The following is a 13,145-nucleotide window of genomic DNA, read 5'->3' as shown; positions in this document are numbered from 1 at the left end:
CTAGTATCACAAATAACCAAAGAATCAAAAGTTACCTCATGTTTCAATGCAAGCCCTTTACCTGATTTCTTTTCCCATCAATTTAGGCTAAGCTCGAAGGTTTGCAAAGATGCAATCATTTCATCTATTACATCTTGTCAAGGTTGCAGCATTCTTCAATGGAGGTTGCTTTGGACATGAATCTTTGAGGCAAGGAGCAAAACACCTTCCTAACAAGTTCAGCATCAGAAAAGATTTTACCTAAAGCAAAACACTCATTAGTGATATCACACAATCTGCCATGAAAATCAGTAATGGTTTCATTATCATGCATAACAAGATTTCCATTGTCCATGATTAATCTTTTAAGCCTGGTCCTTTTCATAGTATCGGTTCCATGATTTTTAATTTGAAGTCTATCCTATGCATCTTTAGCCGTTTCACAATTTGCAATGTTTTTCATTTGACCTATACTAACAGCATTAAAAATGGCATGAAGTGCTTTGGAGTTAAAATTAGACTCTTCTAACTCAACCTTGGTCCATTGATCAAGGGTCTTTCCTTTACTTCCACTAGCTTCATCAGTTTTAGGTTCTTGCCAACCCACCATACAAGCATTCCAAGCCCTCTCATCAATAGATTTAAAAAATCATGCATCCTAGGTCTCCAAAAAGTATAGTTGGTTCCCTCCAACAAGGGTGGTCTATTGGTAGACCCTCCTTCACCAAAAGAACTCATGATAAACAAACAGTTACTGTGATAACACAAGACTTACGACAGAGGTGACAGTACACATAAAGGTGGTCATAACCATAAAAATCAACACGGTGTGGTCACACAGCTCCAAGGTGATCACAAGTTTGGAGCGTGCAAATATGCAGAAAATTGTGAAAAATAACCAGAAAAAAAAAACAGATAAAAAGTTCAATAAAAACACAATCAACAAGCAAGGATCCACTGAAATAACTTTCCAAAACAGGCTCTAATACTAATTGTAAGTTTTAATTCGTTTACTAAGTGAATTAAACCTAAGCAGAAAGGGTTGCTAAGTTGATTTTAAGAGTCCTTTTAACATAAACATAAAGCAATCAAAATGAACCAAAGTAAACAACACCAGGTTTTTACATGGTTCGACAAAATGCATACATCCGTGGGACCAAGTCCAGAATGAAGCTAATCCACTAGGTATACTTTTCCACTTAATTACAAAGCCAAAGATTAAGCCTCAATTGCAAGAACACCCTTGTTTTGCAACACGTCAATTACAAAGCCAAAGATTAAACCTCAGTTGCAAGAACACCCCTATTTTGCAACGCTTCAATCTCTACCCTTTGGTCAAACAACATACTACCATAGCTAGCTCTAAGTACACAAAACCACCTAGTCAGCCTTGAGCTCCTCTCAAGGTACAACAATGAAGACGTGTAAGTAATCAACAAACGATGGCAGCAGAAAAACAAAATTTTTCTCTCATCAATTACTCTGAATTCACCAAGATCAAAAAATCCATAAAAGGATTTGATTATACTTGCGATTGAAGGCTTCGTCAATGTCTCTGAATGTGATTCACTACTGATTCAAGAATGGAATCGAATTCATGTCATCCACATGAAGATAGTGCGCCAATGACCAATAATTAATTTTGCTAGAATTAATTCTTGGCTTTAAGGATTAAAACTTTGGAAGATAGAGAATAAAGAAGAGAAAGAATAAAAAATTCTTCTCACAAAATTTTTACTCCATGGCTCAACATGAATTAGGTTAGGAAAACCTTTTTTTCTTTACTTATATAATAAAGTAAAATATCCATTACACCTCTCAAGTTTAGCATCAACCCAAACATTGGGTAGAATTGCATATTAACCCAACTTAATTATTTAGTTAAATATTATTATTAACTCTAATAATTAAATTTATAATTTTGCTAAATTACTCCAATAATAAAATTGGACGTAGGCTACAACCTCAGTAAATTTAATTACACAACAAAATTACCAATATGATTGTTCATCTAAAAGACAAATATACCCTTCCAAAAACTCACCATCTTTAAACTATCTTCTTAGTATGTGACCCGTAGGCTCCTTATCATATCGGCAGTGAGTAGTATAGCAATCGACACCAATCAATCGTCTCATTGCACATAGATCAGCATCATGGCCATCCGATAGATTCGGATTCAGCGAAATAGCTACCTATCAACGATATGGTTACCGTACAATCAAATCCTTTCATCATACGCTATCTCATTGAGGCTGAGGTACAAAAATAATGTCAACCTCAGCTATCCTCGATATCTTTCTATTCAGTAACTGGACCAATGACCGGAATAATAAATTGGAATGAGTAACAACTCAATCCCACTATGGCCACATCTTTAATGTCAATGCCATTCACTAAATTGCGTCGTGACATAACTTCTCCCATACCTGGGAGTGATGAATCCTTTGTCGATCCACCATAGTCTTGATACACTCCTCAATGCAGCCAATCACTACTGTATTGATAGCTATTAATAGAATTACATTGGGCTAATGTCAAACTACACCAATCAGTGCACAAGGCGTTCTGGTGATCTCAAGTCTAAGGATCACATGCACCACCATTTGTTAGAGGATTTTTCCTATAGATACTGGGGTTACCATATCCACATGGAATCCTCTAGTGGGTCTGTCCAGTGAACTTGCCTACAGTAAGCACCCATGTGTTGCACTAGGCTGTTAGCAAACAACCTTGACAAGTGAGATCAATCACTGACTTTTGACAAGGTCGTTTAACATTGTGATAGCCCTACTATATTATCTATATCCTCGGTCAAAATAATACTAGGGCTATAGACATTTCTAGAATGGCCATCATATGTGATCATAGGGTTCTCACTATCAAGATTTGAAACACTTGATACCCTCGTCACGGTTCTACCATCCTAAGGACATATATAAATACACACAATTAAGATTTACATGATATAGAATAAAATGCCTTTTATTGATTAATAAACATTATTACAAAAAGTCAATTCTACAATAATTGATTGGCTCTACGGAACCTACTATAATAATCTCCCACTTGTACTATAGCCAATCTTTCATGTATTTAATATCATATGACCTCAAGTGCTTTTCACGCTTCTGCTATGACAAAGGCTTTGTCAGTGGATCAACGAGATTGTCATCAGTATGCACTTTACTGATCTACACACCTCTATTGTAGAGTCCACTACAGTGCTTTGCTCAGAGCTCTTCCAACTCACTACACCCCTATTAAGACAAAATACAAACCTGGATTGCAACGATAGTCATCTTTATCCGTTTGGAAATTAGCATCACTGTATCCTCTTACAGTGAGCTCATATTCCCCTCCATAAACAAAGAACATGTCCTTAGTCCTTTTCGGGTACTTAAGGATGTTCTTGACAACTATCTAGTGACGCTCACCTGGATCTAATTGATATCTACTACAAGTGCTTAACACACATAAGACATCAATCTGAGTACACAACATAGCATACATGATGGATCCAATTGCTGACGCTTATGAGATCCTCTTCATTCTATCTCTCTCATCGTTTTAGGACATATCCTTAGAGAGCTAAACACTATGTGACATCAAAAGAAATCCTTTCTTGGATTCTTCCATACTGAATCTCTTCAATACTATGTCTATGTATGTACTCTGACTTAGGCCAAGCAACCAATGCGATCTATCTTGATAGATCTTTATTCCGAGGATGTAGGCTGTTTCTCCTAAGTCCTTCATGGAGAAGCACTTAGATAACCTAAGTCTTTACTGACTGCAAGTTTGGTATATCATTTTTTATCAGAAGTATGTCATCGACATCAATATCAAGAATGCCACTACGCTCCCACTTACTTTCTTGTAAATATAGGGCTCATCTTCGTTCTTAATGAGACCGAATTCTTTTACGGCTTTATCAAAATGAATGCTCCAACTCCTTAAAGCTTGCTTGAGTCCATAAATGGACCTCTGCAACATCAAGAACAAAACCATTGGGTTGTGTCATATACACATCCTCTTCAATGTTTCCGTTTAGAAAAGTCATTTTGACCTCTACTTGCTAAATCTCATAGTCATGATATGCAACAATTGTAAGCATCCAGATGGATTTAATCATGGCAACCAGTGAAAAGGTTTCTTCATAGTCAATACCATGAATTTGTTTGAAGCCTTTGGTAACCATTCGTGCCTTATAGGTATGCATCTTGCCATCCATGTTAGTCTTCTTCTTGAAGACCCATTTACACTTTATGGGTTTTACCCCTTTAGATGGATCCACCAAAGACCATACTTGGTTTTGGTACATGGAGTTCATCTTAGATTTCATGGCTTCAAGCCATTTAACAAAATATGGATTCGATATAGCGTCTTCGTAGGTTCTAGGTTCATTGTCTTGGTAGACCAGTACGTCACCATATTGAGTTACAAGAAAACCATATCTCTTGGGCTCATGGAATACTCTTCCAGACCTATGTAGCCCTTGTGCTACTTGAGGTGGTTCACTTTGATCCACAGACTGTAGAGTAACCTCTTTACTATGTTCAACCACTTCCTGTGGCACATCTTCCCGTCCTTCATCTAATGTATCTTCTGGTTCTAGAACTTCATTGAGTTCTACTTTTCTCCCACTAGTACTTCTTAGAAAAAATTCATTTTCTAAGAAGACACCAGTATGAGTGACAAAAATTTTACACTTTTCTAGATGGTAGAAATAGTATCCTTTGATCTCCTTAGGATTTCGAGCCTAGCTTGTTCGAAGTCAATTTCTTGACATAAGTTTCACAACCCCAAATCCTTATATAAGACAAGTTGGGCTTTTGTCCACTCTTTAGTTCATATGGAGTCTTATCTGCAGAATTTGACAACATACAGTTCAATATGAGAGTCGCAGCCTCTAGGGCATAACCCCAGAATGATGCAGGTAGATCACTAAAATTCATCATGGACCTAACCATGTCATCTTACCTAAAAGGCATGACTCGTATACTTCAAATGACTGCAAGTCAAAAGGGTCTAAAACTCTATCCTTTTGAAGTTTTGTAATGCAGGTCTTATTAACATGACACAATCTACAATGCCAGAGGTATGTTTGGTTTTGATCGCTATGTTTAGCTTTCTTAGTTTCAACATTGAGAATATCTTTATTGTTTAAATCAAGAACGTATAATCCATTATATAACCTTGCAATTCCACATAGAATACCATTCAAACTAAAAGATAAAAATCCATTAGAAATCTCAAAATGATATATTATATTATTCAAAGAAGATACTGAAATAATATATATGGAAATCGAAGGTACGAAATAACAATCATGAAGTTCCAATAACAAGCTTGATAGACTTATAATTTTATATTTTTATTATCCTTGCATTTAGTTTATTTGGCATGTTTAATATCTTATGGTGCCTATTTGTGATGATTTTTATGTGTAAGGCATTTGTGGTTAAGAGTTAGTAAAATATACTTAAAATCAGAAGTTTCCAGCATTTTTACTTTTGGATGTTTTAGGCAGTTTGCAGATTTTTGATGGACTTGGAGTTATAGTTTGGTTTTTGGACCATCCATGAAGTTAAAGTAGACATCTTAAGCTTTCCAATTTGGGATGGCACGTCCAAAGACGACTTCGTTTGGGCCTCCAATTGTTGGTGTACATTCAGAGCTGAAAACTGAAATCGAATCCTAATTAGAGTAGGATTTCTATCTGACCACTGGAGCTTCCGAAACTCAAATGAGATGATTCAAAAGCCAAAATTGAATTACACATCCTAAATTACAATTATTATGAAGGGGCTGAAGTCCAGAAAGCTCGTTGTCCTATCCAAAACTAGCCTGGAAGTTAAGGCTTCAGCCTAGAAGCTTTAATCCTTAGCTGATTTGGATGATATTTGTATGGGTCATATAAAGACTTGGACCAACTTCAAGAGGGAGTTCAATACAATTTTGGAGGGCTGGAAATTTGTGTGTATGAGCTGGAATTTCACTTGCACAAATTAAGGGCAGGTTTGAAGAGAGAGAAAGAAGTGTTTTCCTAAAAGGGTTTAGTTATTTGCCTTAATTTTAGGAGTTGGCTTTTAAAGGGAAGCTTTTATACATTTCTTTGAGATAGAAAATAGATTTTTTAGGCTGCTAGGGTTTTGGAGGTTGGAGATAGAACGCAATTTTATTTTTCCTTTTCTTTGTGCCTTTCATCTCATCATGTCAGGCTAAATTCTTTAGTTAGATTCAAGGAAACTTTGTTCTTAATCTTAGTTATTCTTTTATTCGAATATCTATGTTTCTTTGTTTTATTTATTATGGTTGCATGATTTAGTTGATTAAAGAGGCATGTTAATTGATTGATTGATTGTGTGATTGATTCTAAACTGAATTTGTAATCCATAATTGTTATAATATTCAGTTAGAGTAGTAATTAAGCAAAACAATTGTGATCCAAGCTTTTGTTGATTGTTTAAAAGAAACATGGAATGAATTAAATAATTTGATGCTTGTTCGATTGTTATTCATCTTTAACTACTTCCTAATTCATAATGCTATCAATAAATTCATAAGTATTGCGTAATACCAAGTGGTTTATTGATAAGAATTAATTTGTGTGCTAGGCTCAGATCAATGAACTTAGGGAAGATAAAGATTGTCTGGCTTCTTGATAATCTTTGGTTGAATATTCAATTAAAGAATAATATATATTAGAAGTCAGTGATCAGTTTGCAACCGTGGATAATTTTCCTTGAGTCAAAATCATTTTTTATTAAATTCTCTTTACTTAATTCTTGTTTGTAGTAATTACTCTTGTGTCAATTAATCTTCAAAGTAAAATTTCCCCCTTTTTTATTTCATTAATTCATTGTGATATTAAGTTGGGTAATATAATTAGCTAGTCTCTGTGGATCGACCTGTACTTACTGTGATTACAAGTTGTGAGTAGAGTAATTTAATTTTTGGTTGCGCTCGGCATGCATCAAAATTTTGGCGCCGTTGCCGGGGACTAGTTGTAATTAGATTTGGTGTTCTTATTACTTTTATTGTTTTGTTTAGTGATTTATGAAATTATTCAATGTAATTATTGTCATTCTTACCTTTGTTTGTGAAGAATTGTGATTTGTAAGGTATCAAAAAAAAAAATCAGTAGTATTATTCACGACAGGATTTGCAATGGAATTAGGAGCATTGTGAATGCTCGTTTCAAAGGAAATGAAATTCCCCTAAACCCTAAACCCTAAATCCATTAAGGATTCACTAGCCCCACACTCTCAAGGCCAAAAAGAACGTTTGATAGGGTTTTTGGCCGTAAAAAAAATATATATATTTTTTTTATTTTCTAGTCAGTTTTCATTATTTGTCACTTATTTTTTTCTTTTTCTTTTTTTAATGTGATTTTTATTTTATGACCAGGTCCTCTCATCTTGGTGACTTAACATTCGACCTAGAGATTGAACGAACTGCACGTAGATTGAGGAAAAAGGCTCGACAGAATCGAGAGCAAGCTACTGTTTCATCGCCTAGCATCAACATAGCCCTTGATTTAGCATCTAACAGTTCATTTAGTGACACAGCAAAAGAGGGAGTCATGGCAAGTAATAACTTAACATTAAAAGAGTTGGTTGCCCCTAATTTGAATCAACAGCCTTTGTGTATTGAGTACCCTAACATAGATGCTGCATTTGAGTTAAAGACAGGACTAATACATTTGTTGCCTACCTTCCGTGGTTTTGCAGGTGAGGATCCTCATAAGCATTTGAAATAATTTCATGTGGTGTGTTCAAGTATAAGGCCACAAGGTATCTTAGATGAGCAAGTGAAGCTATGGGCTTTTCCTTTCTCCTTGGTAAATTCGGCTAAAGATTGGTTGTATTATCTTCCATTGGGCTCAATTAACTCTTGGAACGAGATGAAGTGGTTGTTTTTAGAGAAGTTCTTTCCTGCTTCACGAGTTGCCAATATCAGGAAGGAGATCTGCGACATTCGACAATACAACGAAGAGACCTTGTACGAGTACTGGGAGCGCTTCAAGAAATTGTGTGCAAGCTGTCCACACCATCAAATACCTGAGCAGCTCCTAATCTAGTATTTTTATGAGGGCCCATTACCAATGGATAAGAGTATGGTGGATGCTACTAGTAGAGGTGTATTGGTTGATAAAACACCAAAAGCTGCTAAGAATTTGATTTCCAACATGGCAACCAATTCTCAACAATTTGGGACAAGGATGGATCATACACCAAAGAAAGTTAACGAAGTCCATACTTCTAGCATTGAACGTCAACTTTCAGATTTAACTTCTTTGATGAGGCAAATGGTAGTAAATAATGTGCAAGTTGCTAAGGTGTGTGGAATTTGTTCGATTGCTGGTCATGCTACAGATATGTGTCCAAGCTTGCAAGAAGAAGAGCCAATCCAACAAGCCAACGTGATTGGTGTTTTTCCAGGGTAGCCCTAGTGAAAATATGATCCATTTTCTAATTCCTACAACCCAGGCTAAAGAGATCATCCGAATTTAAGCTATGGGACCTAACCTGCTCAAAATCGCTATCAACCCCCATCCCAAACAAGGCAACAAGCAAATCAATCCCCAAATCTATCACTTGATGAGATTGTTAAGGCACTGGCTAACAATACACACCAGTTTTAGCATGAGACGAGAAAAAACATTCAGAATTTGGAGAAACAGATTAGTTAGTTGGCAACATCAGTGAGCAAGCTTGAGGCACAAGATTCTGGGAAACTACCCTCCCAAATAGTTGTGACTCCTCATGAAAACGTGAGTGCCACTATGTTACGGAGTGGGAAAGAGATTGACGCCCCTAGCCAAAATCCTCCAGTTTCGGCCAAAGAGACTCAAGTAGATGAGGAGGTAAAAAGTGAAGCTGAGAATTCTTCCAAGGTGACCCCTCAAATAGTGGTGCATAATTCAACCAAATCTGCTCCCATCCCCTTTCCGAGTAGATTGTGCAAGTCTAAGAAGGACAAACAAGAGAAGGAGATCTTGGAGACTTTCCGAAAGGTAGAGGTCAATATTCCCCTTCTTGATGCCATTAAGCAAGTTCCAAGATATGCAAAGTTTCTCAAAGAGCTATGCACTACGAATAGAAAGCTAAGAAATGATGAGAAAATCAGTGTGGGGGAGAATGTGTCAGGGGTAATTCAACGTAAGTTACCCAAAAAATGTAAAGATCCAAGTACATTTACAAACCCATGTGTCATTGGTAATACTAAATTTGAATATGCCATGTTAGATTTAGGTGCATCTGTAAATTTCATGCCATATTCAATTTATACATCTTTGAATTGCGGCCCTTTGAAAGATACAGGTGTAATAATTCAATTAGCTAACCATTCTAACTCATACCTTGAGGGGTTAGTTGAAGATGTTTTGGTGTAGGTCAATGAACTAATATTTCCTGCTGATTTCTACATTCTAAATATGGAGGAAATGGTTCTCCAAACCCTGCCCCAATTCTACTCGGAAGATTCTTCATGAAAACAACTAGGACAGTGATTAACGTTCATGACGATACTCTTACCATGGAGTTCAATGGAGAAATTGTCAAATTTAATATATTCGAGGCCATGAGGTACCCTAGTGATATTCAATCTGCGTTTTCAATTGATGTTATTGATGTGTTTGCACAGGAGGTTTTTGAAATAAGAAATGAAGATGAGTTTAAAATGGTGTTTAGCCAAGGGCTACGGGACATTGATACAAAATTGCAACTGAATTCAAATGTTAAGGAGATGATCATGGCATTGCAATCACTACCTTCAATTCCAAAAAGGTATGATTTGTTAAAAATTGAGTTACCATTATCTAACTCAAAGTTGTTGCCTTTTGTGGTGTAGGGACCAGTTTTGGAGCTGAAGCCTCTTTTTGACTAGCTAAAGTACACATACTTGGGAGATAAGGAGACATTGCCAGTCATCATTGTGAAGAATCTAGCTTCAATACAAGAAGAAAGGTTGATAAGAATGCTACGGGGCCACAAAACAGCCATTAGTTGGAATATAGCTGACATTAAAGGCATAAGTCCATCAATGTGTATGCATCGAATTATGTTGGAAAATGGTTCAAAACCAAGCCGAGAAGGTCAACGAAGGTTGAATCCTGTGATGACGGAGGTAGTCAAGAAAGAGATTTTGAAGTTGTTGGATGTAAGAGTGATTTACCCAATATCAGATAGTAAATAAGTGAGTCCGATCCAAGTTGTGCTGAAGAAATTTTGAGCTATGGTGATCAGGAATCAAGATAATGAGCTTGTTCCAACGAGGATTCAGAATGGATGGCATATGTGTATAGATTACCGCAAGCTGAACACATTGACAAGGAAAGATCATTTTCCTTTACCTTTCATCGATCAGATGCTTGAGCGATTAGTAGGTAAGTCTCATTATTGTATTCTTGATGGTTATTCAAGTTATAACCAGATTGTTATTGCACCTGAGGACCAAGAGAAAACCACATTCACATGCCCATTCGAGACATTTGCATTTAGAAGAATGCCATTTGGACTTTGTAATGCACTAGCAACATTTCAAAGATGCATGTTAAGTATTTTTTTTGACTTAATGGAAAATTGCATTGAAGTGTTTATGGATGATTTTATGGTATAAAGAGATTCTTTTGATGTTTGCTTGGATAATTTAGTTCATGTCTTGGAACGTAACATTGAGACAAACCTTGTTTTGAATTTTGATAAGTGTCACTTTATGGTAGAGCAAGGCATTGTCTTAGGTCATGCAATTTCATGCAGGGGTATTAAGGTAGACAAAGTTAAGATTGATTTAGCTGTGAACTTGCCATATCCCACAAGTGTGTAAGAAGTGCGTTCTTTCCCTAGACATGCAGGTTTTTATTGTAGATTCATTAAGGATTTCTCAAAGATTGCTTTGCCATTGTCTAGGCTTTTACAAAAAGAGGTGCCCTTTGAGTTTAGCCCAGAGTGCAAGGATGCATTTAACAAGCTGAAATTTGTCGTGACCATAACCCCCATAATCCAACCCCCTGATTGGACTTTGCCATTCGAAATAATGTGTGATGCTAGTAATTATGCACTGGGAGTAATTTTAGGGCAATGTCATGGCAAGCAAGCTCATGTGATTCATTATGCATCCAAAACACTAAATCCAGCTTAATGCAATTATTCTATGACAGAAAAATAGCTTTTAGCCATAGTATTTGCATTAGACAAATTTGGGTTGTATGTGTTTGGTTCTAAAGTGATTGTATTCTCAAATCATGAAACTTTGAAACATCTTCTAGCAAAGAAGAAGTGGAAGCCGAGACTGATTAGATGGATTTTACTCTTGTAAGAATTTGATCTTGCAATCAAAGACAAGAAAGGAGTTGAGAATTCTGTTGCAAATCATTTGAGCTGATTGGTGCGAGAAGAAAATCCTAAACTATTGCAAGAGTTCTTCCTTGATGAGCAATTGTTTGCTCTAAAAGGTATGGTTCCTTGGTGTGTTAATTTAGTAAATTATTTAGTTGGTAGGATCTTACCTGATGATTTGCCTAGGGCTAAAAAGGAAAAACTTAGGAGTAAGGCTAAATACTATGTGTGGGAGATCCGTATTTATGGAGATATTGTTTGGGTCAGATTATTAGGAGATGTGTGCCTAATTCTGAAATTCAGTTTATTCTTATGTTTTATCACACTTATGTTTTTGAAGGTCATTTTGGACCTAAGAGAACAAATAGGAAAGTGTAAGATAGTGGATTTTATTGGCCTACATTATTTCGTGATGCTTATGTATTTTGCAAAAATTGTGAACAATGTCACAGGATTGGTAGTTTGACCCGTATAATGAGATGGTACAAACCCCTATACCTGTCTGTGAAATCTTTGATGTGTGGGGTATTGATTTTATGGGTCTGTTTCCTTTGTCTTTTGGTTTTGTTTATATATTGCTTGCAGTTGATTATGTTTTGAAATGGGTGGAAGCTAAAGCCACCAAAACTGACGATTCCAAAGTTGTTGTAAGTTTTATCAGGTCTAACATTTTTAGTAGGTTTGGAATTCTACGAGCAATGATTAGTGATCAGGGGACTCATTTTTGCAATCGAACAGTAGATGCTTTTATGAAAAAGTATGGTGTTTTCCATAAAACTGCTACTTCTTATCACCCCTAGACAAATGGACAAGCTAAAGTATTTAATAGGGAAGTCAAATCCATCTTGGAGAAGACTGTGAAGCCGAACAGAAAAGATTGGAGCCTGAGACTTGATGATGCGTTATGGACTTACAAGATAGCATACAAAACACCCATTGGGATGTCCCCCTATCAATTGGTTTTTGGTAAGTCATGTTACCTTCCTGTAGAGTTGGAGCACAAGGCTTATTGGGCAGTGAAGAGTTGCAACATGGACTTGGGAAAAGTTTGCGAGCAAAGAAAATTGCAGTTGCAAGAGTTGGAGGAGATACGACTTGAAGCGTATGAGAACTCAAGAATTTATAAAGACAAGACCACCAAGGTATTTCATGACAAGATGATTGTTAGAAAGCACTTTGTGGTTGGACAGAAAGTCTTACTATATAATTCAAGACTTAAATTAACGCCTGGTAAGTTGCGTTCTCGTTGGATTGGGCCCTTTGAAGTTACTAATGTTTTTCCTTATGGTGCAGTTGAAGTGTGAAGTTTAGGAACTAATGAGGTGTTCAAGGTAAATGGGCATAGGCTTAAGCCATTTTATGAAGGCTTTCAAGAACATACGATAGAAGAAGTACGACTAGGTGATCCCGTTTATGCAGCTTAAGGGGAGCTTCAAAGTCAGGCTAACGACATTAAACGAAGGCACTACTTGGGAGGCAACCTAAGGGGAGTATTTACCTTTTTTTTTTTTTTTTTTTTTTTTTTTTTTTTTTTTTTTTTTTAAGCATTGAATAATAACTCTTCTTTACAATTGGATTTTACATTGGGACAATGTAAGCTTTAAGTGTGGGGGAGGGGCTTAGGTAGGATTTTTTTTTTTTTTTTTTTTCTTCAATAAAGAGTGTGTCTTGTGTATGCTTTGAAGTTAATTGAAAAAAAAAATTTAATTTTTTTTTTAAGCTTTGAGTCAGGTCCTTGAATACTCGATGATGCTTGAGATCTTAACTTGACTTGTGTAAATAAGTATACTCCTTAGTTTAGGATGTTAGCAATATTCTATA

General features: G+C 36.2%; 1 protein-coding gene across 1 annotated transcript; it reads left to right on the top strand.

Annotated features, from left to right (window-relative positions):
* Positions 1–8,770: 8,770 nt before the first annotated feature.
* On the top strand, positions 8,771–12,628 carry LOC116117131. Its single transcript, XM_031403150.1, has 6 exons — positions 8,771–9,146; positions 9,234–9,308; positions 9,428–9,773; positions 10,233–10,372; positions 11,910–11,971; positions 12,125–12,628. The coding sequence occupies exons 1-6, from the start codon at positions 8,771–8,773 to the stop codon at positions 12,626–12,628; spliced, it is 1,503 nt and encodes a 500-aa protein (XP_031259010.1).
* The last annotated feature ends 517 nt before the right edge of the window (positions 12,629–13,145 follow it).

The sequence above is a fragment of the Pistacia vera genome, unplaced genomic scaffold, assembly GCF_008641045.1.
Source record: "Pistacia vera cultivar Batoury unplaced genomic scaffold, PisVer_v2 Contig80, whole genome shotgun sequence".
Taxonomy (NCBI): domain Eukaryota; kingdom Viridiplantae; phylum Streptophyta; class Magnoliopsida; order Sapindales; family Anacardiaceae; genus Pistacia; species Pistacia vera.
This window is presented reverse-complemented; position numbering and strand designations above follow the sequence as displayed.

Bases quoted from the DNA above. Each gene is read 5' to 3' on its own strand.
- LOC116117131 (XM_031403150.1), top strand. From the start codon at position 8,771: ATGTTACGGAGTGGGAAAGAGATTGACGCCCCTAGCCAAAATCCTCCA. The intron at 9,309-9,427 runs GTGTAATAATTC...CTAAATATGGAG, and splicing joins CGGCCCTTTGAAAGATACAG to GAAATGGTTCTCCAAACCCT. The intron at 11,972-12,124 runs GTAAGTTTTATC...TATCACCCCTAG, and splicing joins CTGACGATTCCAAAGTTGTT to ACAAATGGACAAGCTAAAGT.